At 38.3% G+C, this 27,670-nt stretch overlaps 1 protein-coding gene across 1 annotated transcript in view; it reads right to left on the reverse strand.

Annotated features, from left to right (window-relative positions):
- Positions 1-27,670, reverse strand: part of LOC122817593 (tyrosine-protein kinase JAK2-like) — an 876,396-nt gene that overhangs the window by 336,290 nt on the left and 512,436 nt on the right. Inside the window, exons 11-12 of the mRNA XM_044090632.1 lie at positions 7,716-7,837; positions 1,787-1,918 (exon numbers count right to left, since the gene is read on the reverse strand). Of these exons, the coding sequence (XP_043946567.1) occupies positions 1,787-1,918; positions 7,716-7,837 (254 nt within the window). The remainder of the gene's footprint in view (positions 1-1,786; positions 1,919-7,715; positions 7,838-27,670) is intronic.

The raw sequence follows: 27,670 nt of genomic DNA on the forward strand, positions 1-27,670 counted from the left end.
GAAGTACACTGCTGCTTGTGTAGGCATTGGCATTCCCCTCAATCACATAGTCACTCTACTACATACACAAGTACATATTCAAACACACAAACACATACACACACACACACACACACACACACATACACACACACACACACACACACACACACACACACACACACACAGAGCCAGTAGCTGTCTCTGACCTGTCTACCCTCCTGTGGCTACCCCATTCCCCAATCTCCATCTTTAAGTCAGTGATTAGAACCTGGTGACTAGTATTGCCCCCACTCCTTGATCCTAGTACTGCTTTATATGCCCTTATGGCACAAGTCTTTAGAGTAATCCCTGTTGGCTAGTTTTCCCCATTCCCCCTTCCCTGTTGTGCTACTGGTGCCACTAAGGCACTTAAGAAAAATATATCCCTGATGTCTAGTGTTTTCTCCATCCTTCAGTCCCCATATTGCTGCCAGTGCCATTAAAACATTTAAGGAAATGTATCAGTAGTGGCTAGTGTCCCTCCATGCACCCTCTGATCATTGCAGTGCTGCCGGTTCCATTAACACACCTTATGGATCAGTTATGTCTGTTATCTACTGACTTCCCCACCCAGACCCCTGACCCACAGTAATTAATGGTATTTGTATACAGCCTTATAGCTATGTTCAATACCACAATGTGGTTGGACTGGCCATCCTGACCTACACTGCATGTAGATGCCTTCCTGGAGAGAGTTCTGGGGGAGCAGATGGATAATTAGTATATGGCCCTTCACTGGTCAGTCTCATTAGCATTCTGCATGGCCGCAAGGGTCAGCCTTACGTGATGCTGCACTCTTCATACTAGAGCACTGTGTCAGAATGGTTGCTGCATACCAAATGGGACTGTGGTATGTAAGTGGTACTGTCATGAATTCTGCCAAATTATCTACATATATGGAGAATAGTATAGGGCCCACAAAAGGATACCCCTTGAAATGGGACTTGGGTTGCATTAGTGTCTTTCTTTTTCACCCTATGGAACCTGCCAGTTTCAAATACTGTGCATTATATTGATAGGAATGTGTTAAACCCATTCAGTTTGTAAAGACACCCCACTTGCTGCTGTAGTGTATATTGGAGACTAGTATTTCCTTATTAATATGCACCAATCTAAGCCCAAAATGTGTCTGGAATGGAAACCGTTTAATATTTTATAACCATTTTAGGAAGGCTGATCTACAGACCTTAGACAATGATCACATTTGTTTTTCAGTTTTCTGTATTTCAGCAAGCTTGTGTAAGTATGACAATGTGAGCTGAAACTAGTTTGAACAATGCTGCGTAACTACACAAGGATAACTTCAATGTAAATTATATGATTATGCAACCTCAGGGCTTCCAAAACTATTAAACAGATGCAACTGCAAAAATGAATAATATATAATGCCTTTGGCAGTGACACGTAGACATTTTAGGTTGCTTCATGTGTCATGAGCTGTGCATCAAACTGCTTTTTCAGTCTCTCCTCCCACATCGTCATGTAAAAATTATCATACAGTACTGAGGAGCCCTCCCATTGTTACAGACGGCTATAAAATGTACATACATAGACAAAGCTTGCTATGCCTTTTCACAACTCTTTCTTTATCTGTAACGTCTATGAACTTTTAATGGTATAGCATAATTTAACTCTAGTAAATAACACAAACATCCCATTCATAGTAGCACCACTTATTCCATGCAAATTCATCCAGTAAAGTAGCACAACTGGTCTTCGCTGTTTACATATAATCTGACGAAAATGTGAGAATCTGCGGTTTTACCCCAGAGTAGTTCTTATGAGCACTGTCCAGGATCTTCAGGAGAACAGGGGTCTTAATGGGTTCTTCATCCTCCCAATCGATCTTTAATCCTTTGTAAATTTTAGTGAAGGATCCCTGACCAAGGCTCTCCTCCTATTGACAAGAAAAATAAATGGAAGAGTCAGGAAACCAGGATGCACAGAGGGAGAGAGCTACTAAGGCAGTAAGTGAAGGTTGAAGAAAATAATGAGTGGCAAGTGTGTCTACACACATGTGCATTTACACACACACTCACACACACACACATTTACAATGTGCAGACACATGCACAGACACGTTTATTCACACAGTCATATGTGCTCACACAGAAACACACACACACACACACACACTCACACTCACACACACACACACACACACACACACACACACACACATACACACAGTCATATGTGCTCACACAGAAACACACACACACACACACACACACATATACATACGCACAAAGATATGCACAGACACACACTCATACAGACAGACATACAGACAGAAACACAGACACACACACACACACACACACACACACACACACATACACATATACATATGCACAAAGATATGCACAGACACACATTCATACAGACAGACATACAGACAGAAACACAGACACATTTTTCGACCATTTGTGTTATTCGACGACTGTTTCTGTCTATTTTATAGTGGTATTACCTATTTTTCCTGTTTTTATAAGCTTTAATTGTTGGTTGCACTTCTTAGTTTAAGTTTGCTTAAAAGTTAAACTACAGGCTAATACACTCAAAGCATTTGCAAAGCATTTATTGTGTTTTCTGTTCTGCCTGTGAAAAAACTTGAAAAAAACAAAAATATTCTTGTTCTCCTAACTTTCCTGGCTAGTTTGTTCCAGTGATCAGATTTTGCTGATCCCTGGGCTTTGTCTTGGTTCCTGTACTTCTCCATTTTCTTTGTTTGGTCAGAGGGAAGTTTCTTTACTCACCAGTGGGAGTGGGGAGTACTGAGCTGCCTGTTTGTCCTCAGAGGAGTGGTTTAAGACAGTAACTTGTAGTTCAGTGGCCATTTTGGGTAATTTCCTGCCTTTTCCAGCCCCTGCTATAAAGCGCGCTTTAGCGTGGAGTTGCCACTAGAGCAGCATCGGGCAGCGCCGGTTTAACAAGGTTAAACTTTTTTGGGCTCCATAAAGTTTGTTCTTCATTTTTTCCCTTAGAACTGCTCTACTAGTAACCTAAACAGTATATCCCTTGACTAAAAACACTTGTGTTCTTTTTTTTTTTTTTTTTTTTTAAAAAAAAAAAAAAAAAAAGCTCCGCACTTGTCACTTCTATATTATACAAAGTCCCTCACTGAAACCCCCAGGAGTACCCACTTCCTTACTAAGTCCTCTCTTATTCAGTCTCATACCTAACTTCTTAATTTTTCTAGCATGTCGAAGGGCCAGATGCTGGCGTCCTCTCCTGCCCAGTTGGTGAATCTGGGAATATTGAAGTAATGTTACAATTGCCTCATGTACACAGACAACCCTCTCCTCCTCCCACATAACACAAATACTTGCGAGAGATGCAGCTATTTAGCCAAACTGGAGGCTGAGCTCTCTCAACTCAGGACTGGCAAGACCAGACAGGAGGAGAAGGCAACTACACACACCACAAAACCAGCCTCACATAATGCTACCACACCACTGAATCAAACACATAAACACACAAAGACATACTCGAAGGCTCTGAGTAAAAATTTACCTAAACAGCAGAGGCCTCCAAAGCAGACACCCAAACAACTGCTACCTCAAGACACCCCACAAGCAACACATAAACCACAAAATCAGTGTGCAAAGCAGTCACAGCCCTTAAGGCCAAATACAACACCAAACATACTTGTCATAGGTGACTCCATAGTCAGACACACTGACGTCCCACTCACCAGGCTGAACAAGGAGTAGATCACAGTAAGCTGCCTATCGGGCGCTAGAATCTGCCACATAACACAAGCGTACAAATATGACACAGTCATTGTCCATACTGGTGTGAACGACCTGACTCCCTGGACTACATGAAAAGAGACATAGAGGAGCTCTCTGATTATGTAGCCCAGGCAGGTATGACCCTGAGCAGTATCCTTCCTTCACCAAGAATGATGCCACAATATAGAAACAAGATGATCAGCTTTAACAACTGGCTTAATGTCTGGTGTCATTCAAAGGGAATCCAGTGTCTGTCTGCCTGGGATGACATGCTTGACAAGCCATGCTGCTTCACAAGGGACAGCTTGCACCTGTCACCCCTGGGATTCCGGATATTGGCTAAGGCTCTTGCCACCCCCATAGTGCCTTTTTTAGGCAAGGCTCAAATTCTAAACCTACCACCCTAGAAAACAAAAATGGGAAGAAACTGAGGGTAATGCTGCTCAATGCCAGAAGTCTAAATCTCAAAATGCAGGCCCTTCTCAGTATGGAGAACATCAATGTCTGTGCTGTAACTGAAACCTGGTTCAAGGCTCCTGAGAGCACCCGGCACTATTAGGTTTTACCTCATATCATGTGTTCCGGCCCCAAAACCCAGACCACACCACAAAAGGAGGGTGTATCCATATTCATAAAGATACCCGCACCTCCAGGTTGGTGAAACCATCCAGGTGCAACTAACCATAGGCAAAACTGCTCTACAAACTGTAGCATGCTACAGGCCACCCTCTCAAACTCAGGAACCCCACAGCCTTCCTGAAGTCACTGGAGGGTATAAATGTATCTCCAAACACCATCATATTGGGTGACTTCAACTACCCGAATATAGACTGGGAACATTACTCAAGCCCTAACTTTCTAGCCCAACGGTTCCTGGAGTTCATAAATTCAAATGCCATGGAACAGCTAGTCACTGTTCCCATGAGAGGAGAAAATATACCAGATCTCATTATCACAAACATGGGGACAAAATGCTCCACACCGGAAGTATATCCCTCATTGGTGAGATCTGATCACAAACTAATCTCACTGGAAATCCACATCCCGCCCCCACCCCAAACAAAAAAGACCACAGTGAAGAACTTCTCTAAAGCAAACTTCACACTACTCAAGACTGGTGTGATATCCTTCAATTCCCCTGAGCCAGTGGAAACCACAACCCAAGCTGCGGAAGCCCTTACAAATGCCTTCTATGAACACCTCCAGGACTGCATGGATCAGGCAATCCCAAATAAAACCAAGACTCTTTCCACAAAGGGCAAACGTCTGGAATGGTGGACCCCAGCCATTAACAAACTTTACAATAAGAGGAGAAAGCTATTACATGATAGAACAAAATCCTGATCATTATTAAAAAAAAAAGCACTCATAAAATCAACTAAGGCCAATTTTGAGAGAAAAATTGCCATGGATTCAAAGGACAATCATAAGGCCTTTTTCAGCTATGTTAGGAACCTGGGTGGAAACTCCCAGATATGCTCAGAATTAGTCCAAAATGATACAAAAATCACTGAACCCACAGACATTGCCAAAATACTGGCAGACAGGTTCAGTGCAAACTCTCTCCCCTAAAGGAGAGATAACTATCCCAGCAGAGTGTAGCCTCCCAGACATCTCAAATGCGCAGGTGAAAGCTGCTCTCTCTAAAGCTAAAGACACAGCATCAATGGGACCGGATGGTGTCCCTGGCCATGTGCTACACGAGCTAAATGAGGAATTAAACCCGCACATAAGGCAGCTGTTTAATCTCAGCCTTACCACAGGATACATGCCCAAGGAGTGGCGTACGGCAACTGTGGTCCCACTCCACAAAGGCGGTGCCTCGGACCCTGGTAATTACCGCCCCATAAGCTTAAGAAGTCTAGTCTGCAAAGCTATGGAGAGGATCATAATGGAGCTCATAAACAAAGATATAGGGGACTTGCAGACATTGGACCCGCAGTTTGGGCAGATCATGCCTTTTGAACTTGGTCGACTTCTTTGAAACAGTCACCAAGGCCATTGATGAGGAAAGGCAGTCCATACAGCCTACCTTGACTTTGCAACACAATACCCACTCGGGTATTGTAGAAAAACTACCAGCTTAAATGTAAACCCATATGTCACAAGATGGGTTGCAAACTGGCTTAAGGACAGAACCCACAGGGTTAGAGTTGCTGGCTATGTCAGACTCCAAGCGGTCACAAGTGGTGTCCCACACAGTCTGGTCCTTGGCCCCTATTGTTCGGCATCTACTTCTCAGAAGTACAGGCCAACATGGGAGGACTTTGGCTGACAAAGTTTGCAGACGACTGCAAACTGGACGCCATAGTGGAAAGTGCATCGGACACGGATATCCTTCAGAAGGGACTCACGGAAACAGATAGCTGGTGCCAGAGCCATGGCCTGAAGTTAAACACCAAAAAATGTATAGTCATACCCTTCAGGAAAAACAAGGAAACCCCAAGCTACCATATAGGTGGCAATCCACTAAGCACAGAAGAGGTTATTAGGGACCTGGGGACCCAGGTTGACAGTGGCCTTTATTCTGATACTCACGTTGCTAAAGTGGTTAGAAAGACCTTCTACATTGCCCACCTGATCATGAAGGGATTCACATCCAGATCTAGTGAGGTCATTGTTCCCCTGTACTCTTCACTTATCAGACCAATGATCAAGTACAATGCCCCATTCGGGATGTATCTCACCCGACATCTGCAGCAATTGGAGAGACCCCAAACGTTCCTCACCAAAAGGATAAAGGGACTCCAAAATCTGTCATATGCTGCCAGATTGAAGAAACTCCAGCTCTATTCAGTCACATACCGTCTGCTCAGAGGTGACATGTGCCTGACATACAAGGCCATGTCCAACCGAATTAATGGACATGCTCCACCTCAAAAATCCAAATCCACCAAAACCACTAGAGCAAGACTTAAACCTTAGCACAGATATAAATAGGACGTGCTGGAGGGATAGATTTGTCACTCAGAGACTCCCTATGCTGTGGAATAAAATCCCGGTCCATGTGGGGCAGAGCACCTCGCTGGCTCTGTTCAAGAGAAATCTTGACCTGTGGATGGGAGATCGTAGGTTTACCCCGGGAATCATCTCTGTGTCACTGCTGGACAGAGGCACAACAAACTAATGGGCACAGTATTTTTTCATATAAGGGGGTGGCGTACAAATGAAACTTTAGGCTTGAATATATGCCCCTTACGGCAGATAGCCTAGTATAAACCTGTGAACCTATGAACCTATGAACATACACATATGCATACACACAAAGATATAAACAGACACACATTCATACATACAGACAGAAACACTGATACACACACACACACACACACACACACACACACACACACACACACACACACACACACATACATACGCACAAAGATATGCACAGACACACATTCATACAGACAGAAACACAGAAACACAGACACACACACACACACACATACATATGCAGAAAGATATGCACAGACACACATTCATACAGACAGGCATATAGACAGAAACACAGACACACACACACACACACACACACACACAATGATATGTGCTCTCTCACACACACACGCGTGAGCGCACGCACACACCAAAACACACACGCACACACACACACACACACACACACCATCGCCACACACACACACACACACACACACACACACACACACACACACACACACACAAGCTTAGAAAAGAGAAATCTATAGCAGTTCTATTTCAGATCCAGAGTGCATTGTCAAGCCATGATCCTGACCTTCAGGCTTTGTTTGTAAATGTAGGGAAAAAAGCACCACCACTCAACCACCCAGCCTGGAACACACTTTTTCCTATTTAAGTTATCTGTGATCTCAGTCACCTCATGACCTCTTCCCATCTCCTCCACCAGAGGACCCTGTTTCTTTTCATTTTTTTTATTTTTTGGGTTTTTTTTTGCTGAAGACTGATACACAATACCTGGTGGAGTTGCTCCTTTTGAACAGTATGGAAAACCATCTGGTTAAAGTTTCTGCAGTGCACTGATGGGGACAGCAAGACATCTGAACAGTTGCTTCTTATAATGATCAAGTTGGACTTTTCTGTGCAGCAAAGAAAAATACAGAAAATAAAACAGGAGAGAATGAGAGACATACAGTGGAAGTTACAGTTATTAATATATTAGCACAACACAAAAACAGTACTCCTTTTGAAGATATGGAATTTAAGACATCAGGATGCAATGTTCTGTTTTCAGTAGATGTGTCTGTCTATAGATTTTGAGAAATATCTTCTAATTCAAGCACAGTAACATGGACAAATAACACTCTAAATGAACACTTGTCTTTATTGTGCAATGTTCTAATACAGCACTGCTTACGTCTTTTAAGTGTGATCTTCATACCTCTGATTCCACAGCAGTGAGTGCATATTATTATTTGCATTTTCATACATCATTAACAAATATTGAATAATCTCATCGAATGGTCATTTAAAATGAATTGATTCATTGAGTGGCGTTTTTAGTTTTTTTACAAAATATTTTACCGAAATATTTACTAAACAAGCAAGCAAACTTTTTTTAATATTTTGAACAAATACCAAAAGTAATTACGATAAATTATGCAAGCAATTATATCTAAGAGGGTGTGTGTTTTTGGGCGAATAGCTCTTGCCCACAGGAGTAATGATGCAGAGGGCCTCTACACCCCCTGGAAGGGCATTATTTATACAATAACACACATCCTGGAGGACATTATTGTACTTAGAAAACGGGTTCTTATAAATTGTACCATATTTTTTAATATATATATATATATATATATATATATATATATATATATATATATATATATATAAATTCCTCTGCCTAATGTTTCAAATTTGCTGTAGTGTATGTAATTGCTTGTTTTGCAAATATTTATCTAAACATATATACATGCATGCACAAAATCACACCAAAGCACAGACAGACTCAAAAATAAACAAACACATTTGGAAACACAGACAGGTAGACACTCGCAGACATATACATATGCATATATAGAACTATACACATAAATGCATGCACATGCGCACACATTTTAGTCACTTTTTGAGTGAACATATCCTCTAATGTATCTTTCTGTGTAAATGAATAAAAAAAAACAGAACATAAGACATCAAAGCTCCCCCTTCTGTCCTTGATTTTGTTCTATACTGCTTCTCAGCCCCTAGAATTAGAATGTTGTTTGCCTTTTCCCGGTTAGGGGTCGCCACAACAGAACTCCGGTCTGTTAATGATTGGCAGTAGATTTTCACGAATGCTGAGGTGCTAGCTCATCGTTCAACCTTCAACGAAGGGACGCCCATTTACGCATGTCTTTTGAATGCCCATCCAACCACGAGGAGGACATGCAGACTCCACACAGAAGGCACTTCCCACACTCCAGCTGAGAATCGAACGGGAGAACCTCTTGCTGTGAGGCAACAACGCTATTGTTGCACCACCATGGAATCCCCTAGAGTGTCTGTTTATGAAAAGAGAAAAAGTCATGGAGGATTAAAGCCAGTCAGTAATGCCAAACATTAAAAATATAATTACTTTTAGTGTCCACAGTGTCTTCTTTTGGAGTGCAATGTGCATACTGCATTCAACAGTATGTGTGTCTATGCGTGTGTATGTGTGTGTATCCTTTGTACTGACTGTGAGTATGTGTCGGCCTGCAAAATCTGATGTTTGTACCAAAAATGTCACACTTTGGCCATTTGAAAAGGTGGCAACCCGTGTGTGTGTGTGTGTGTGTGTGTGTGTGTGTGTGTGTGTGTGTGTGTGTGTGTGTGTGTGTGTGTGTGTGTGTGTGTGTGTGTGTGCGTGTCTCTCCCTCCCTCTCTGAATTGTTTACACTATCACATAAGCACCCCCCACACACACACACACACACACACACACACACACACACACACACACACACACGCAAACACATACACACATATATATGCATGTACACGCAAAACAGCAAATAAGTATGCGGAGAGCAGACATGCTTTATTTTCTATTTTTTTAACTTTTATTTTAATTTTTTTTCTTGCCATATAACATAACACTGTTTAGCGTGCATAAAAAATATCATCCAATTGCTTTTTAAATGCCCAAAGTTCATGACAGCTTAATATGCTGCCTTGAAGTGGTGGATTCATTTTTCAGCTGGTGTTACTTATTAACTTATTAACACTCTGCTAGTAAGCATTTGTTCTCCATTTGGAGTGATGATGAACAGGTTGCCTGTTCTTTAAAAATAAATATACTATTTCTATGTTCAAATAATCATCCAGTAAACTCTACAATGCCTAAACCATTTATAACATGTATTAGATGCATCACTTAGTATTGCTATTTGTATTCTACAGCATCAATAGAATAAAGCAGTTTCATCCCCAATCAAATCACAGAGTAGTCTCACTGTATTTTTCAAGTAATACTGAAAATTGATTGACATTTTTGTTTTAGTTATTTTTCTTTCTTTCTTTTATTTTTTCTTAGCTAGGTAAACCTGGTAAGCCAACATGCCTCTTTCTAGTTGCTTTCCAGGAGCACATTCTACTTAAATTCACACAGAAAGCTAATGAAGGCTGAAAATTTCAGACCCATGACTACAGGCTGCAGCTTACTAGCAGCTTACAATCTCAATCACCTCTGCTAAAATGATCAGAAAGATCCTCTTTATATCTTTTCTTTTGTCTCAACTTCAGAAGTATATTTGTGATCCCAGCCATATTTGCATAAGAATGTGTGTCCACAATATATCTCTTTGTGGTCTAGTCCAAGATCATAACAATTAAACAAAAAGCAGTTACAGGTTCTGTTTGAGAATACTGAGGGGCCCTTTCCAAAGATGATTCAGTTATGTGATATTACACACACAAATAAAATAAATAATTCTCTCAGATGAGTCCATATGTAGGGTAGGGGGATCAGTGTAGAATTCTGTACACTTCAATGTATATTTGTCTCAGCCATATTTTGGAGAATGGATAACAGGATCACCTTCTTCCCTAATAACACAGAATTAAGTACAGCAGTTGTGCGTGGATAAGAGTATAATGAAGGCCTTAAGGCAATAGAAGGACTGAACAAGTGGTAAGAAAAGTGGCAAAGCATTACACTTAGGCCGTACAATCCTGAAGTGACATATCAGTTGGTTGGGGGGGGTAAATGATGTCAGTAGAGTAGGAAATTGATCTGAAAGTCTCAATAATAGCTGGAATGGACCACTGGGGGCAGAATGAAACAGCTAACAGAAGTCTGTAATGCATCCTTTGATGGATACATTCAAGAAAAAAAAGGTAAACTTTCCACTCTTCAGGGCCTTGGTTCCACCACAACTTGAACAATGTATGCAGTTCTGGGGGCCAATCATGGAAAGGGGCATCAGGCAGCTGAAGAATTCTATAAGAAAGCCACCAGAAAGGTACAAGGGTTGGAGCAGAAGGGATATGACCATTGGCAAGATAATTTAGTGATCTTCTGGCTAGTGACAGATGGGAGAAACAACTTGTGTACAGGATTATGTTAGACAGATGTGAAGACAGTTATCTTCAATAGGTAGGACAGAGAAGGATGGGATACCAAGCAGTACATTTTGTGGACCAACTATTCCCTCAGAATTTGAAAAGCTGTGAAAGCAGTTCTTCACAAAGAGGACTGTGGACCCATGGAATGGCTACAAGAATGGGTGGTAGAGCAAGGAATCCAAAGAGGTATTCAGGAGGTTATGAAGCAGGTGGAGAGAGGATGAGAGAGGATAGGAAGTTGTTGTTGTTTGTCTTTCGGCTTTTTCCCGGTAAGGGGTCACCACAGCGCAACTCCGGTCTGCTAATGATTGGCAGTAGATTTTTTTATGAAATGCTGAGGTGCCAGCTCGATGGCCAACCTTCAATGAAGGCACGCCCATTTATGCATGCATGTCTTTCGAACACTACCCAACCACGGGGAGGACATGCAGACTCCACACCGAAGGCACTCCCAAGCCAAGCCGAGAATCGAACGGGAGAACCTCTTGCTGTGAGGTAACAACACTACCACTGTACCACCACGGAACACGAGAGAGAGTAGGAAGTATGGGTGAATATATGATTTTAAATGCACTTAAAGGACAGACTAGGTAGGCTTAGTGTTTCTGCTGTCAAGCTAATACAGTGGAAACAAAAACTGAAGTGATAAGAGATCCTTTAGATTCCCATGGAAGAGATAACAAAGAAATAAACATGGTATTTCTAGAATACATAGGACATAAAAGGAGGTAAAGGTAAATGATGACTGCTTTGGTCTGGCAGAAGGAAAGGCAAGACAAAGAATCATGCAGGTATAGTAATGTGGGTTAGGGAAAAGGAATGACATGAAGGAAAAACGTAAAGGGCTACGAGGGCATAAGGTAGGCATGCTTGTCACGTGGTTCTACATACATAAGGCAAACTGAAAATCTTCTTAATATCATTCATCCAATGTAATGCAACGACAAACATTTATGAGTTTCAAACAAATGTATACCTACCAGGTGGAAAGTTTGCCATAATGACCACCTCAATGAACATTAAATCCCACAAATTATTGCAACTTGATGTAACATTAAAAACAATGAAACTGCTGCAGGTTTTATATAAGGTGCAGTAAAGCATTCCACCATTGGGTTAGGTAATAGTTTACTAAGAAATTCTAGGTTTGCTAAAAGGGCTGACAGAGGCAACAGTAAAATTAATGGTGAGATTGCTCAGCTTGGTTTTAAACCCTGTTTTGGTCTAGGTTCATAGCTAAGTACTAGGCTACCATTATAAGCCTAGCCAGTTCCCCTGTTGGTGCTTTTATTAATCTAGCCTATTGGATGTGTAACCTATCCCATTAGATGTGTAACCTATCCCATTGGATGTGTATCCTATCCCATTGGATGTGTAACCTATCCCATTGGATGGTTAACCTATCCCACTGGATGTGTAATCTAGCTGACTAGATTGGTATCCTATCCCATTGGATGTGTAACCTATCCCATTGGATGTGCAACCTGTCCCACTGGATGTGTATCCTGTGGTACAGGGTTTGATTCCCTCAGCCTTCACTGAGCAACTCATTTAACCAGGCAGTGCTTTCAGGAAAAATGGGAATTTGGACTAGGATCCTTAATGTTTTTCCTGGACTGCATGCCTAGTAATGACCTACTTAACTATGTGGAATGATGCTTGGAGAATGGATGAACGGTGTAAGGCCAATGGGAGACAGAATTTAATAAGCAATAGAACTGATACTCTTCAATCAATGATAAAGAATGTGTGCAATGTTGATTGTTGATTAGATTGTAAGGCTAAGTAAATGCAAGAGCTAGAAATCAAAGAATACCAGTAAATTGCTAGTTATAAGGAAAACGCAAAGAGAAGTAGTAGGAAAAAAATGGTGTCAAAAGGGCAGGGCATTCTGGGAAGGCATGCCTAGTGTATGCAGTAGGAATGGTGTTAGAGAAATATAATGAATAATGGTCGCCCGCTTTCCTGTTTGGGGTATTTAAGGTCAGTAAAAATGAAGCACCATGACTGTTGATGTGATGGGTTAGGATAGAGCACGATTGACTAGATGTGATGCATATCTAAAACGAGAAACTAAAAGGGGCATAAGAAGGGACAGAATTGAGGAACGACGTATTCAACTTTCATTTGTACAGAAAGAAATACAAAGATGACATACATACAGTAAGTGATACTTTATGAAACATAATGAAAATGTTTAGAAACAGGCTAGAATGTTCCTTAAGGGAAACATGTAGACTTGCCTTGAGGACAATACTGCACCACTGGAATAGAAGAGTAGTTGTTATAGAACTTGAATCATGTCTTAATGAACATTTTTTGAAGACTGAATAGAAAAGAAAATTGTATACGTTTTCTGTGAAAGCAATAATACTGCTTGGTATAAGAAAATTTCTTCAACATAAAGTCGGAAAACACTAAATCCGAAAAAGTTGATGCCATTCTTCCAATGTGCTGAGAACTGTTGAAACCACAGTATGAGTGTTTTGGCCAATTCGGCTCACTACATCTAATAAAGGCAATAAAAATGGAAAAGTCAAACTATATGAAGAGTATAGGATCATGTGTATGCACACAATGGAAGATTAACATTATATTAAAGCAGACGGTAATTACAGGAGATATAGTAAAATATTGAGATGAAGTATCTAAGGAACTGATTTTGCATGGTAAATCATAAATTATTCATCCTACTTCCACTTCATTTCTGTGATACCAAGCACAAACACAAAAGCAACCACAAAAATATTTTTCATTCCCCTTTGGAGACAAGCTTGGCCCCCACTTCCCCACAGCCACACTGGGTCTACCAGCTTGTCTCCTACTACCCCCCAGGCATACTCTAATATCACCATATATGGGGATAGTTGTAGATCCTAAGAGCTTCCTGGGGCTCATCCATCTCTGCTGCTGTCATGGTGATTCCTTTAGATGACCTACCCAGTTTTTCTCCCACCTGCCATGCTTGCTAATTTATCTGAGGCCAACTCCCCTTTTTGTACCATGCCTCCCCTAAGATAACATCATCAATGAATGGCGTCCCACCTGGGAAGGGCACAGCCATGCCATTCTGCAACTCTGTCAGATCCCAAGACACTATTCAAACCCAGGTCAAACGGATCATAGTTAGAGCTTTATCCCTCTGCGGCCCCATTCCAGCTAACTATCACAACAATATGGACAGAAACCGATTAAACTAAGGAGAAATTCTGCACTTGTTTTACACTGAGTCATTATAGTTCTTCATACAGATAGAGAGAAATGATTTAATGACAATTTCCAAAACTATAATCTAAAGTACTTCCATCAATAATACGACTTTCCCAGGGGACTACGTCTCAGCTGATATTGTCATTATCTCTGCATGAAACATGTACACCTTACTTATGTATATACTTATGCATGCAAGTATGTAGGTATGCATTCATTTGGTTATTTACACTCTTTGTTTGTTTGTTAGCACAACAAGAGACCTGCTCCTAAAGCCCTTTTCCGTCATAACCCACAACTATATAACTATCCGAGACCACAAAAAATTCAACCCAACTATCTTCATAAATTCACAATTAAACTGTCTAAAACATTAACCCTAGACATGGCAGGCCACACTTTAATACACCCTAAGGACTAAGAGAATAAAAACAAAGTCAGTCCCCTGGCTATGGAAACATACTCTTGCCATTATGAGACATAGAGATAAAGTCTGGGCACGCTACCAAAAAATTAAGACAAATCTGCTCCAATGAATATAAAATGCTTCAAGTAAAGTAAAGAAACTCATCACTTCTGATAAACTATTTTTCTACACTCCAAAACCAAAATAAAACAACCCTCAAAAATTCTGGAAAGGGATCTCTAGTCTCCTTCATAGTACCCCAGATACTCCCACCCCAGACCCAAAAGCCTCTGAACTAGACCTGGCCACCCAATTTAACTCATTTTTGACTCTATTGCCAAACTGACCTCTTCTTTCTCCAACTCCACCACCCTCAAGCATCCCTCCCCCCCACTCATACACTATCCTTCCCAAATTCCACCCCCCACTCACACTCTATCCTTCCAAAATTCCACCCCTGCTTCCCATCCTCTAACCCCTCTACCTCTTCTGCTACCCAACCTTTACCCCAAACACCTCCACCCTCCAACTCTCCTCTCCCAACTCCACTCCCTCTCTTTTTTCTCCGTGCCAACATCTATTATAAAGAAACTCCTTCTAAAACTGAAACCTGGTACCAACGGCCCTGATAATATACCTTCCTACTTTCTTAGTATAGCTGCTGAAACACTTGCATATCCCATTAGCATCCTAATCAACCGTTCCCTAAAAGAATGCACAGTTCCCCAAATTTGGAAACAGGCATATATTATTCCTCTCCACAAAGGGGGCAACAACAACAATGTCACTAACTTTCATCCCATAGCCATCCTGTCCCTCATTTCGAAAATCCTAGAAAAATGTGTTCAACTTCAACTCCTTCCTCATCTCCTAGACAATCACCTTATAACTCCCACACAACACGGCTTCAGACCTAACCACAGCACAATGACTGCCCTCCTCTCCTTCCTAGAAACAGTACGTGATTCTGGCTTAATTGTTTCTACATTGCTACTAGACCTCTCCAAAGCCTTCGATACCATCTCACATAGCCTGCTCATTACTAAACTCTCTAAACTTAACCTTTCTTCTTCCTCCTTGAATTGGTTCTCCAGTTACCTATCCAACCGAAATCAAGCAGTAAGATGGAAAAAAACTACCTCCTCATTTCTTAGTACCCCCACAGGTGTTCCACAAGGCTCCATTTTCGGTCCTGTTCTCTTCAACATATTTATAAATGACTTTCACAAATCACTCCCTTTCTCAAACATCATCCAATATGCAGATGAATCAACAATCATTTGCTCAGCCACCTCTATTACTACACTTCAAAAACTAACTCAGGATGCTTTCTCTACAACAGAGCAATGGGTGTTAAAAAACCACCTTGCTCTAAATGCCTCCAAGACCAAACTTATGATTTTTACTCCTTCTAAAGCTACTTCTCTCAATATGGATACATTTTCAATCATTAGCCAATAACTCCCTAGAATTGGTGTCAGACACCAAACTACTAGGGGTACAAATTGACAACCAACTTAAATTTACCACTCACCTACAAAAAAACATCAAAAAGACCCATCAAAAACTTGGTATGCTTTATAGACAAAATGCATACCTTACCTCTGCCACTAGAACAACTCTAGCTACATCCTTCATTATCCCCTAACTAACATTCAATCCTCTCAAAACTTGCTACAATAAAATTGCAAAAGCCACAAGTCTTCTACCCACCACTGTTTTTCCCTCCAGAAACTAAAATGGCTAGAGCTTCCTAATCAACTAACTTACACACAACTAACTATAGCCCACAAGCTTATTCTTAATCCCTCCCTCTGTCCTTCCCTATCTTCTGCTTTTAATATGCACCTACCCAATAGAGTATTAAGATCAAACAATCAAAACCTACTCCAAGTACCTAAACCTACTCATCCCCCAGGCAAAAACCTTCTATCCTTCAACCTAGCTCGCCTCTGGAACTCCCTTCCCCCACTCATCTGCACCACCTCTAATCACACTGCTTTCAAAAAATCCCTTCATACACACCTGACATCACATTGGGAATGCTCCTGCTCCCATCCTACATAACCTACTCTTCACCTACTCTCATACCTTCATGCTCTGCTCACATCTTTAAATCAACCAGATAAGTCCATATAAATTATTAGACTCCATATCCCTCCTCTTCCCCCACTTCATCAGGTCATTGTACCTCCTCTTCCTTTCTAGTAATCTGTTCTCTTAGCTACTCTGCATAAATGGATAAGCTCATGCTAAATAGTTAATTCATTTTTCTGCAATGTATTTTAAATGTACACTTGCTGTACTACTTGATATTGCTTTATTTTTTAACTGTTGTACCTATTGTTAAACTTTGTTTGTATCTAAGAATGTATGTTCATAAGTACAAAAATGTATTTTTTGGAGCTTTTCTCCCCAGGACTCCATTGAAAATGGGTTCATTATGGCCCAATGGACTATCCTGGTAAACCAACTACAATAAATAAATAAAAATAAATAAATAAATAAAATAACACAGGCCTAATTGACATAGACAGTATAACAAAAACATTGCATACCAATTGATAATTTAAAAAAACATGACAGTAATCTAGGCAAGACAAAACAGGGAACATATTATTTGAAAATTATACACCAGCTGCTATATAAATCATTAATAAACTGTAATGACAATAATTACAATGAAAAAACTGTCTGAAGGGAATTAAATAGAATACTAGAATAAAAAAAATACCACTCCAAAGGTAATTGGTCCACTCAACAATTCAAAAGTAACAAAAAATGCAAAGAGTGAGACCAACGCATTTTCCAGGTTTAAAAATTATTTAATAAAATAGAATATAAAAATAATAAAAGGTGGTGAGTGCTTTCACGACATACACAGGTGCTTCATCAGACCAATTTAATATTACACTTTAATGAAACATTTAAATAAGTCAGTGTCACTAATCATAGGAGGCATAACAAAGCACTATAACCAATCATATTATAGATTCACTATCTATCTGACAGCTATTTAAATTTCACTAGATGTAACAATAAAAATGATCAGATAAAACATTATCACCAATGATAGGTGGCTTAATGTAACATTGTAACCAATCAACACTAAAATAATTTTAAGCCATAGTAAGAGATAAAAAAGTGGATTAATAATAATATAACTGAAGCCATGTAGCACTGAAGGTTGAGACAGAGACAGCTTGCATGACTGGAATTGCATAGGTGTGAATTTTTTAGAGCACTTTAAAAATTAATATGGTATAGTCACTGGAAATTGGAATCATTAGGGAAGTTACATTGCAGCAAGGGAATGTTAAGGTTGATTGAAAGCATCATCTACTAATCTTAAAACCTTCACACAAGTGTTCAGGTAACAATATATCCTTCACTGTTTGCTTCAAGGTTTTTAAGGTATCAAGGAGTCTAGCATTGTGTGATTGAGCTCAGGCGATTTCAGAAAATGGCTGAACAAGCTGTATAATTGTATTGCCCCTAAAAGAGTAAATGAGAGTTTTAAATATTACAGTGTTTTTAGTGGGGGCAGTCTAATGCATTAATAGAAGTGATGACCTTACTGTAAAGGGAAGATTATTTTTCTATTTTCACAGTGATGTTGATTAGGAGAAAGATTAATAAAACATTGTAAATTTGTTAAAATAATTTGGATGGATTTGCTGTTTTTAGTGAAAAAAATTTAAATAATAGGACAGCTATATTCAGTTGTTCAAATGAGTACATTTATGACATTGCCTGTTTAGCTTCATGTGTAAGTAGAATTTGTATTCTGTTTTTGGTTGTTTCAGTATTCTGTTAATTTGTCTCTGTGAATTGAAGGATAACTGCTCATGTAGGAGGATATTAAGATATTTTTTATGGGTTTGTTTGTGGCAGTGAATCTCTTTGGGGTTAGGCATCATTAGGCTTTTATTAGAGCTTAATGTTTACTGAGTTTGTGCATAGCCCATTCCAAACAGACTCAGTGTTTTTTTTTTCTCTAGACTCTTACAAAGCAGTTGTGATTTATGGGACTCTATTTATAACTATGTCATCATCATAAAAGTAACGGTATCATTTCCATTACATTTCATCAAAATTCTATCCCTACAACACACATAAAACCCATTATTCCCTCTTTTCCATCACCAAAGTACACCCCCCACCTCTCTTCTTCCCTTTCATGCTCACCTCCATCTATGCTCGTAACATAGCTCTTCTCTTTTTTTTTACCACAAAAATTTTCAGCAGGACTACAAAACTCCCCCTCTGAGGAGATCGGGTCGATTGAGAAACAAGACAGGGATACAGCAACAGCAGCAGTTTCTTCCTGGGAAGCAGCAGTCGAGTGGCCAATAACAATGGAGGGGTCAACCAGCAAGGAGAGGGAGAAAAGCACCATATTATCAATGATAAGAGACAACATTAATTATACTGTCAGTATAATCTCAGAATTCAATGGATTAAAATATATAATTAAACTGACATTATAATAACTGAACAGCACGATACTTTATTTTCAAGAGGCTTTAATTATATACCGCACAGGAAGGTCAAAATGGCAGAGAATTTGGACATTAATACATTTGCAAGGAATATTAATTTAAAGTTGACACTTGAAAATGAATATGTTGTTGGTAAGGGTGGTCTGTTAGGGCTGCACAGAAGCAATACTTACAACACCCCTTTAATACCTCCTGTTGCACTATTCGAGAAATTATGTGAGATTGATATTAGAGCTATGTACAACAAAAAGAAAGTTTATGTCAATGAAAATAATTTAATCTACGAAAAACAGAAGGTAAAGTCAGAAATGGTGAACAACCAATCAATTAGAATTATAAAATCTGACAAAGGGGGTGGGGTTGTTATAACGGATCAACATTCTTATACAGCAAAAATGTTTGGATTTTTATGATAGTCAATTTTTTGTGGCTGCTTCCTTGAATGAAGTTAATATTAGTAACCACAAAATTGATTTGTTGTTACGGGAATTGTTTTTGGAATACAATTTTAGAACTGAGGAAATAAATTATATGAAGTTACAGAAACCTTTAATTCCTTCATTCTTTGGGATCCCGAAAATACATATATCTATAGAGGATCCACCAATGAGACCCATTGTGGCCTCTAGAGGTTCTAAAACAGAACCCTTAGCCAAACTTGTGCATTATCACTTGAAATTATTTTTTTTATTCCATAGTGCATGTACTTAAAGATCAGTGGCACTTATTAAAGTATTTGGCTCAATGTGACTATAAAGAAAATACTACATTCCTTAGTACTGATGTCAAGGATTTATTTATGTCTATCCTTCAAGACAAATAGTTGGAATATTTTAATGAAGCCTTGTTTCTAGGCTCTAGAATGTCACAGGATTCTATTTATGTGTTAACATCTTTTATGGAAATAGTGTTAAAAGAAGAATTATGTATGATTTCAGGGAAAATACTTTAAACAAATAAAAGGAGTGTTGATGGGGGCATCTTCAGCCCCAGCATTCACAAACATTGTGTTGTGGGTATGGGAGTCAAGATTTATGAGAAATCAAATCTATTTACAAGTATTTTAGATTTCTGGATAACATTTTGATTTTATAGATGACAAAGTAGAAAAAATTCCTAATTTTATTGATTATGTTAATGATACTACATGTCTTCTGTCATTTACTTATAATGTGAACAAAGACAGTTGTAATTATTTGTACATTCACTTGTACAAAACTAAGGAATTATATTGTTATAAAACATCAATTTTTAGAAAACCCACAGATTCAGATAGTTTTTACACTTTGAGAGCTACCACCCACACTGGCAAAAAAAAAGAATTAGTGAAAGCTAGAGTCTCAAGATTAATGACAGATGATGAATGCTTTTGAAAGGAATTAACACTTTTAAAGAATATGTTTAAGAGTAGAAAGTACCCCCACCATTTATTAGAAGAACAGAACTCTCTAGTTCTTAGAGAAAGAACCATCCTATTTGTACCACTACTAAGAAACCTGGATTGTTTGATTATAGCAAAAAAGGATGATTTCAAAGAGTCTATGAATTGTGTTTTAACATTTGATTATCAGTCCTCAGAAATTAAAAAGTATTATTGAAAAGAATTAGAATGGAGTATTTGGGGCATTTGATCTAATTGAAAAAATTGGGTAATACTCCTAGAGAAGTGCATAGGAGAGGAAATAATATGAAAAATATTTTTGAAGAGAATAAAAATTGGGTAGGAAATAAAATTCTTAATGGGAAGAAGAGTAAGTGTGGACATTGCAGGGAATGTAGCTTTATTTATAAAACCAACAATAGGGATACTGGACAGTATAAAAAAGTTTTATCAGTATGAGGGAATTTTGATTGTAATACTAAGGGGGTGGTGTATGTGGCATTTTGTTTGTCAAGTACTACATTTTACATAGAAAAATGGAAAATCAGATTAGGAAAAGAATACAACATATATATGTGTGTGTGTATATAAGTGTACATATATATATATATATATATATATATATATATATATATATATATATACCATCAACAAGAAAGACTATTCCAAGGCGTTATATAAACACACCTTAAATTGTGCCAAAATTAGCCTTCAGTTTTAGAATATAGAGAGACCTAACGTAGTGCAGGTTTCTTCAGTTAGAATGTATATAGCAGTTACAGTGCTATTCATTCATGCTTATGAGTCGAAGCTGACCCCTATAGGCACCCTGTTAACAGCCACCCCCATTCATGAAGTTTACTAGGAAAGGGGGAGGGGAATGGGAGAAGATTGGCAGGCCTTTCTTCTATATCTATATAGCACATACATGCATTCATACCTATGGACACATTTAAAATTCACCAATTGACTTTGTCTTTGGAGGATAGAAGGTAGCCAGATTAGTAAATACTATTGAATGCCACTCAATATCCTGGAATTAACAGCAATATATCTATTAGTAGTTTACTTGCATTAAAAGCTGATAAGGTTTAAGTGTCATGTGTAGGGGGATGGGTTAATCAGTTTTCATTTATCCTTCTTTCCTTCATTTTTACTTTGACTTTACCTATTTTTGACAGCCAGTTTAATGAACAATTACATTTTAATATACATTTATATTTATATTTATATTTGCATGTGATTTTGAACAGCAATAGGAACTTTTTTATGGTATTTTGCGTGTTTAAACAGCTGTGTGATATAAATTTTATGTTCTTAGTTTACTACTGTCTTTCACAATTGATACATTTATGATGTGTTAGTTTGGTATATAAAGTGAGGACTTTTTTACTGTTTTATTGTCTGATGAAGTTATGTTAGATTAATTAAAGGAATGGAAGCATTTATCTAACTCACTGCAGTTCGTGGTCTCCTTATTTAGTGTTTTTTTTTTGTTTGTGGTTATTTGGTTATGGTGGATTGTGTTTTGTGCACCACAAAATAACCATAAACTCCTTTTTCCAGCACCTCCTTCTCTCTTCCAGTCTCCTCCTCTAACAAAAAAAAATGATTTATCTGTATACCATGAAAAAAACTCCACTTGGTATTGTGAAGCATAATCTGTGTACTACAAATTGTTGTACTTAAACTGCTGTATTTTTCTTGATGCCACCTTCTGCTGTAATTTGTCATGTCATGTATTTTCTTTTATTTTGGAATATTTCTCCTTGGGCATCCACTGAAAAAGGGCTCTACAGTCCAGTTGGACTTTCCCAGTAAACCAAAGCAATAAATAAATAAAATAAATACTTGAGATAATGAATGTCCTGGGGAATTTATTGATTAACAGCTAAAAAATATGGTCAAACTATTTTGTCTTATGAAATAACATTTGGGTTGATCCTTGTATAAGAAGAGCAATTATTTCCAGTAACACTGAATGTTTATTTGATAGATAATATCAAGCCAATTGTGTAGTTTTTGTAGCACTATATTGTGATCTATATGGTATTAAATTTTGTATTAGGACAAAGACAGCACCTGTGAATTTTTTATTACCTAACGTAGTGCAGGTTTCTTCAGTTAGAATGTATATAGCAGTTACAGTGCTATTCATTCATGCTTATGAGTCGAAGCTGACCCCTATAGGGACCCTGTGAACAGCCACGCCCATTCATGACGTTTACTAGGAAAGGGGGAGGGGAATGGGAGAAGATTGACAGGCCTTTCTTCTATATCTATATAGCACATACATGCACTCATACCTATGGACACATTTAAAATTCACCAATTGACTTTGTCTTTGGAGGATAGAAGGTAGCCAGATCAACCAGGGAAAACCCACACAATCTCAGGGAAGACATGCATATTCCACTATAGTTAAGCTTAAAGCCCCATTGCTTGTCACTGAGGATGCCATAAGTATATGATTGAAAATATATGCTAGAGAAATACAGAGAACATGACTTCCTACCGGTAATATATTAGATGAATAATGTGAAAGTCAGACTTGTGGCATTGGTCTAGTTTTTCTAATAGATTTTGTAATATTTTTATTTAAAAATTTGGGCTGATTTAAGATGTTTTGAAGTGGAAAATTTAATGTAGAATCAGAGATGTTTGTGAAAAAAACTTTGTCTCAGAATGAAATGGAGTATAAATGTATTTGTATAACACTGATAATTAGTGTTATATTTATAATTTGTTTCAAAGCAGTTTAAAGAACAAGTCTATCAGTGCTTATAAATTTTATCATCTGCCAAAAATATTTGTTTTAGAAAATTTGTCTTTGTCCAACATATTAAAGACTTGCCATTTAAATGTTTGTCAAACTATTTGTTTAATATTTAGGTGAGTTTGAGGGGGGTTGCTTCTTTCCATGTTGTTAGCCCATGTTTTTTCCCACCTGTTTAATGGTTGTAGTAGTTGAGGAATAAGGCACAGGAGTCAGAATACCCTTCAGTCACTTTGTTTTTCTAAGAGGAAATATTATTTCTTAGATGTGGTTGATGAAATTGTAGAAGGATAACACATCAGTGGTAGGATTAGTACAAATACAGTAATCAAGTGTCTAATTAGCATTTTACTCACTGCATTAGTTCTGCATTCTCGCAAACACAGGAACACAAAGGTGATACAATACCTTTTGTCTGGGCACCATATATTTCATACCACAGCTCAGTAGACTGGTGACAAAACAAAATAGCTAGAACTTCATCAGAAACACTGTAACCAACTGTATCTTCCATTTAAAAAGCCTTACATGTGTCAATACATGTTTTCATGCAGAATAAACATACACTACTTGCAGGTCCACAACACTTCCTGCCTAGATTCTTATCAGAAATGCCTGGTGAATCATAATTCTTTTCCAAAATTGCCACCTTCAAATTTTGACTATTCTTATACACAAATCTGGGCTGCTGCCCCAATTGATCAAGTCCTCCAGTGACAGTCAATAACTCTTTAAGGGAATAAATCTCTTTCTTAAACTAAATAACAAATGCCTGAATCAAATCAGTATTCTTTGTTTTCCTGTTATTTGCGAAATTGTTAGAACAACACAAAAGTGGACCATAGTTAGTGTGGCTAGTCTCAGATATCCATTTTAAAAGATCTTCCAACAACTATGCTGGATACCCACAATCATTAAACAGGCTACAGAGTTGTTCAGCCTCCTGAGTAAAAATAAAGTCCTCAAACATCAGCATGCTAAGTCTAATTAACTGCCCTTTGACAATGTTCCTTTTTAGACACAAGGGATGTTGACTAGTAAAATGCAGGTGGGTGTTAGAAAAAGTGCCCTTTCTTAAATCTTAGACTCATATCTGCCAACAGACAAATTTTGTATACTGTGGTGTCCAGAAAGTTAATCAAACTGTCACTGGCCTGAAAAGTAGAGTTCAAAAAACTAGTGGAATGGTTAAGGAAGTCAAAAAATGCTCCAAATTCTTAGTACCCTCTTTCCATAAAATAAAAATATCATATTGTACCTCAGATAAACTTTGACCATAGAAAAGAGGGATGAATTAATCACACTTGTGGTTTCTCAATACCATAATACCACATTCGGAAAAACAGGAGCCAAAGCTGCTCCCATTGCAATGCCCCTGTGCTGCCTATAGTATCCCCCCTAGTAGTAAACAAAATTATTTGTAAAGACAAGTTCCATACATTGGAACACAAAACTCATCTCAGCATGGTCAAGCTGGGTACCCATCACTATAGTCTCTAAGAACCATTCCAAACCTTCTTCTTGTGAGATGATGGAGAATAACTCCCTGATGTCAACTGTCACAAAAAATGGCCTCTTGTAAAAAAGCAATGTCAATAGAGGTCTGAAGAAAATGCCAAGACAGAGGGTGCCTTTTCCCTAAGATAAGGGAATTCCTGGAGGTAAAAAACCCTTGGGTACTGGGGATTTTTAGAATTCCCAAAATTCACAGATCAGTGGCTGACCCCCCTTTCAGACCCATTGTGGCTTCAGCAGGTTCAAAGACAGGACCATCGGTGAAACTGGTGGATTTTAAATTAACATCATTCTCAGAAGGTAAAAACACACAGACATATATATATATATATATATATATATATATATATATATATGTATATATATATATATATATATATATATATATATATATATATATATATATTTATATATTCACTTCTGAATGTTGAATTACCAGAACTTTGAATTTCATATGGTGGAGACTATATGATCAAAGTTTCGGAAGTCTGAAATAAATCAAAAAAAAAAAACTTTCTCAACATTTAGACCTCCCTGCACCCCCCACACCCTATCCCTGGGCTTTGTTTTTAGTTCCTGTTACTGATCCATAGAAACTAGTAGTCCATTAGCTCAACTGGTGAACCTGGGAATATTGAGACAATCCTCTCCTTCTCCCACAAAACACAAATACATGCAGAGATGCACTCTCAACAAGACCAGACAGGAGGAGAGTCATACATGGTACCATCACAACTTCAAATTTTACCAAAACAGCAGAGGCCACCAAAGCAGACACCCAAACAACTACCACCTGGCCAAACAAAATGCCAGACACACTTGTCATTGGTGATTCCATAGTCAGACACACGATAAGATGATCAGCTTTAATAATTGGCTTAAATTTGCCATGGAACAACTAGTCACTCACTGGTGAGATCAGATTTATCTGACCAGACACCTGCGTTCCTCACCAAAAGGATAAAGGGTCTCAAAAATATGTCTTATGCTGCCCGACTGAAAGAACTCCAGCTCTATTCAGTCTCGGTGACCTGTGCCTGACATATAAGGCCATGTCAAACCCAGATTTGATGAATATGCTTCACCTCAAAAATCTAGATCCCTCAGAACCACATTATAAATAGAATGTGACAGATTCATCACCCAGAGACTCCGGTCTTGTTCAAGAGGAATCTTGACCAATGGATGGACTGCTTGACAGAGGCACAGCAAAATGATAGGCATAGTTTTTATTCAAACTAAGTATGAACCTATGAACCTATGAACCTATACCAACTCTGAGATCGCACTACAGTGAGGAAAAAGGAAATCACCCGTTCCGCGCTGTATGCATATCTCTATTCAGAATTTTGAAGTTCTAAAACTTTGATCATATGGGCTCGACCATACGGAATTCAAGCTTTTAGGAATTAGAAATTCTGAAGGGAACCCATATATATATATATATATATATATATATATATATATATATATATATATATATATATATATATATATATATATATATATATATATATATATATATATATATATGATTCAATTGGCAATAGTCAAAATACACTAATGGCAAAATATTGTCCAAATTTCTTCGTATGCAAATTACATCAAATGTGCATGAAAAAAAATAAACACTTTCTTCCTGTTTTTTGCAGGGGGATAAACCCTCATGTACCCACCATACCCTACAGCTTACTCACACCAGCTCCAAGTACAACAGTGGGGAAAAGGGAAAAATACCCAAATCCCATTGTCATATGTTTTCCCACTAACTTAATGTTCAGCAGCCTGAAGAACATCCAGAAAACTCATCCAATTCATAGGTTGAGCAAAGAAACAGTTAACGGGAACTATAAATATATATATATATATATATATATATATATATATATATATATATATGTATATATATGTACCATACCTCTGAACTATTCAGATTTTCACAGAATTTTTGCTTCTTATTTTTGGTCTGTTCCTCATAACATTTGTGGTTTTCTGGCAAATCACTGATGACTTAAGTCAGTGAGTGTTGTTGTGTCTTTTGGCTTTTTACGGTTAGGGGTCACCACAGCAGAACTCCGGTCTGCTAATGATTGGCAGTAGATTTTTACGTGCCAATTTGCCAGCCCTGACGCACAACCTTCAACGAAGGTACGCCCATTCATGCATGTCTCCACACAGAAGACGCTCTAGTTGAAAATCGAACAGGACGTCTTATTGTGAGGCGACAATGCTACCGCAGCACCACCACTGCAGTACATATATTGAGTTTCAAACATCACACTCTTCAGAAATACATGCTAATACAAACCCTGTTATTCTAGCAACTTTTTAAGTTTATGAGAGCAAAATTTTAAATCTTTTCCAGTTTTGGGCCTTTGTCCCCCCCCCCCCCTTTATTTTAGGCTTTGTCCAGATTTCTTATGCTAAGAGGTGATCAAGGGTTATGATATAACAGCGAATGCTCAATAGAGTTTTCAAAACAGATTGAATATACAAAACAAAGAAAAAACACTATTTTACATAGGGGTAGCTCCCATGCACCCCCACACATCCTTCTAATTATATACATCAAGTCTGAGATCATACTACAAT

Source organism: Protopterus annectens, chromosome 13.part0 (genome assembly GCF_019279795.1).
Source record: "Protopterus annectens isolate FY-2018-M chromosome 13.part0, PAN1.0, whole genome shotgun sequence".
Classification (NCBI taxonomy): Eukaryota; Metazoa; Chordata; order Ceratodontiformes; family Protopteridae; genus Protopterus; species Protopterus annectens.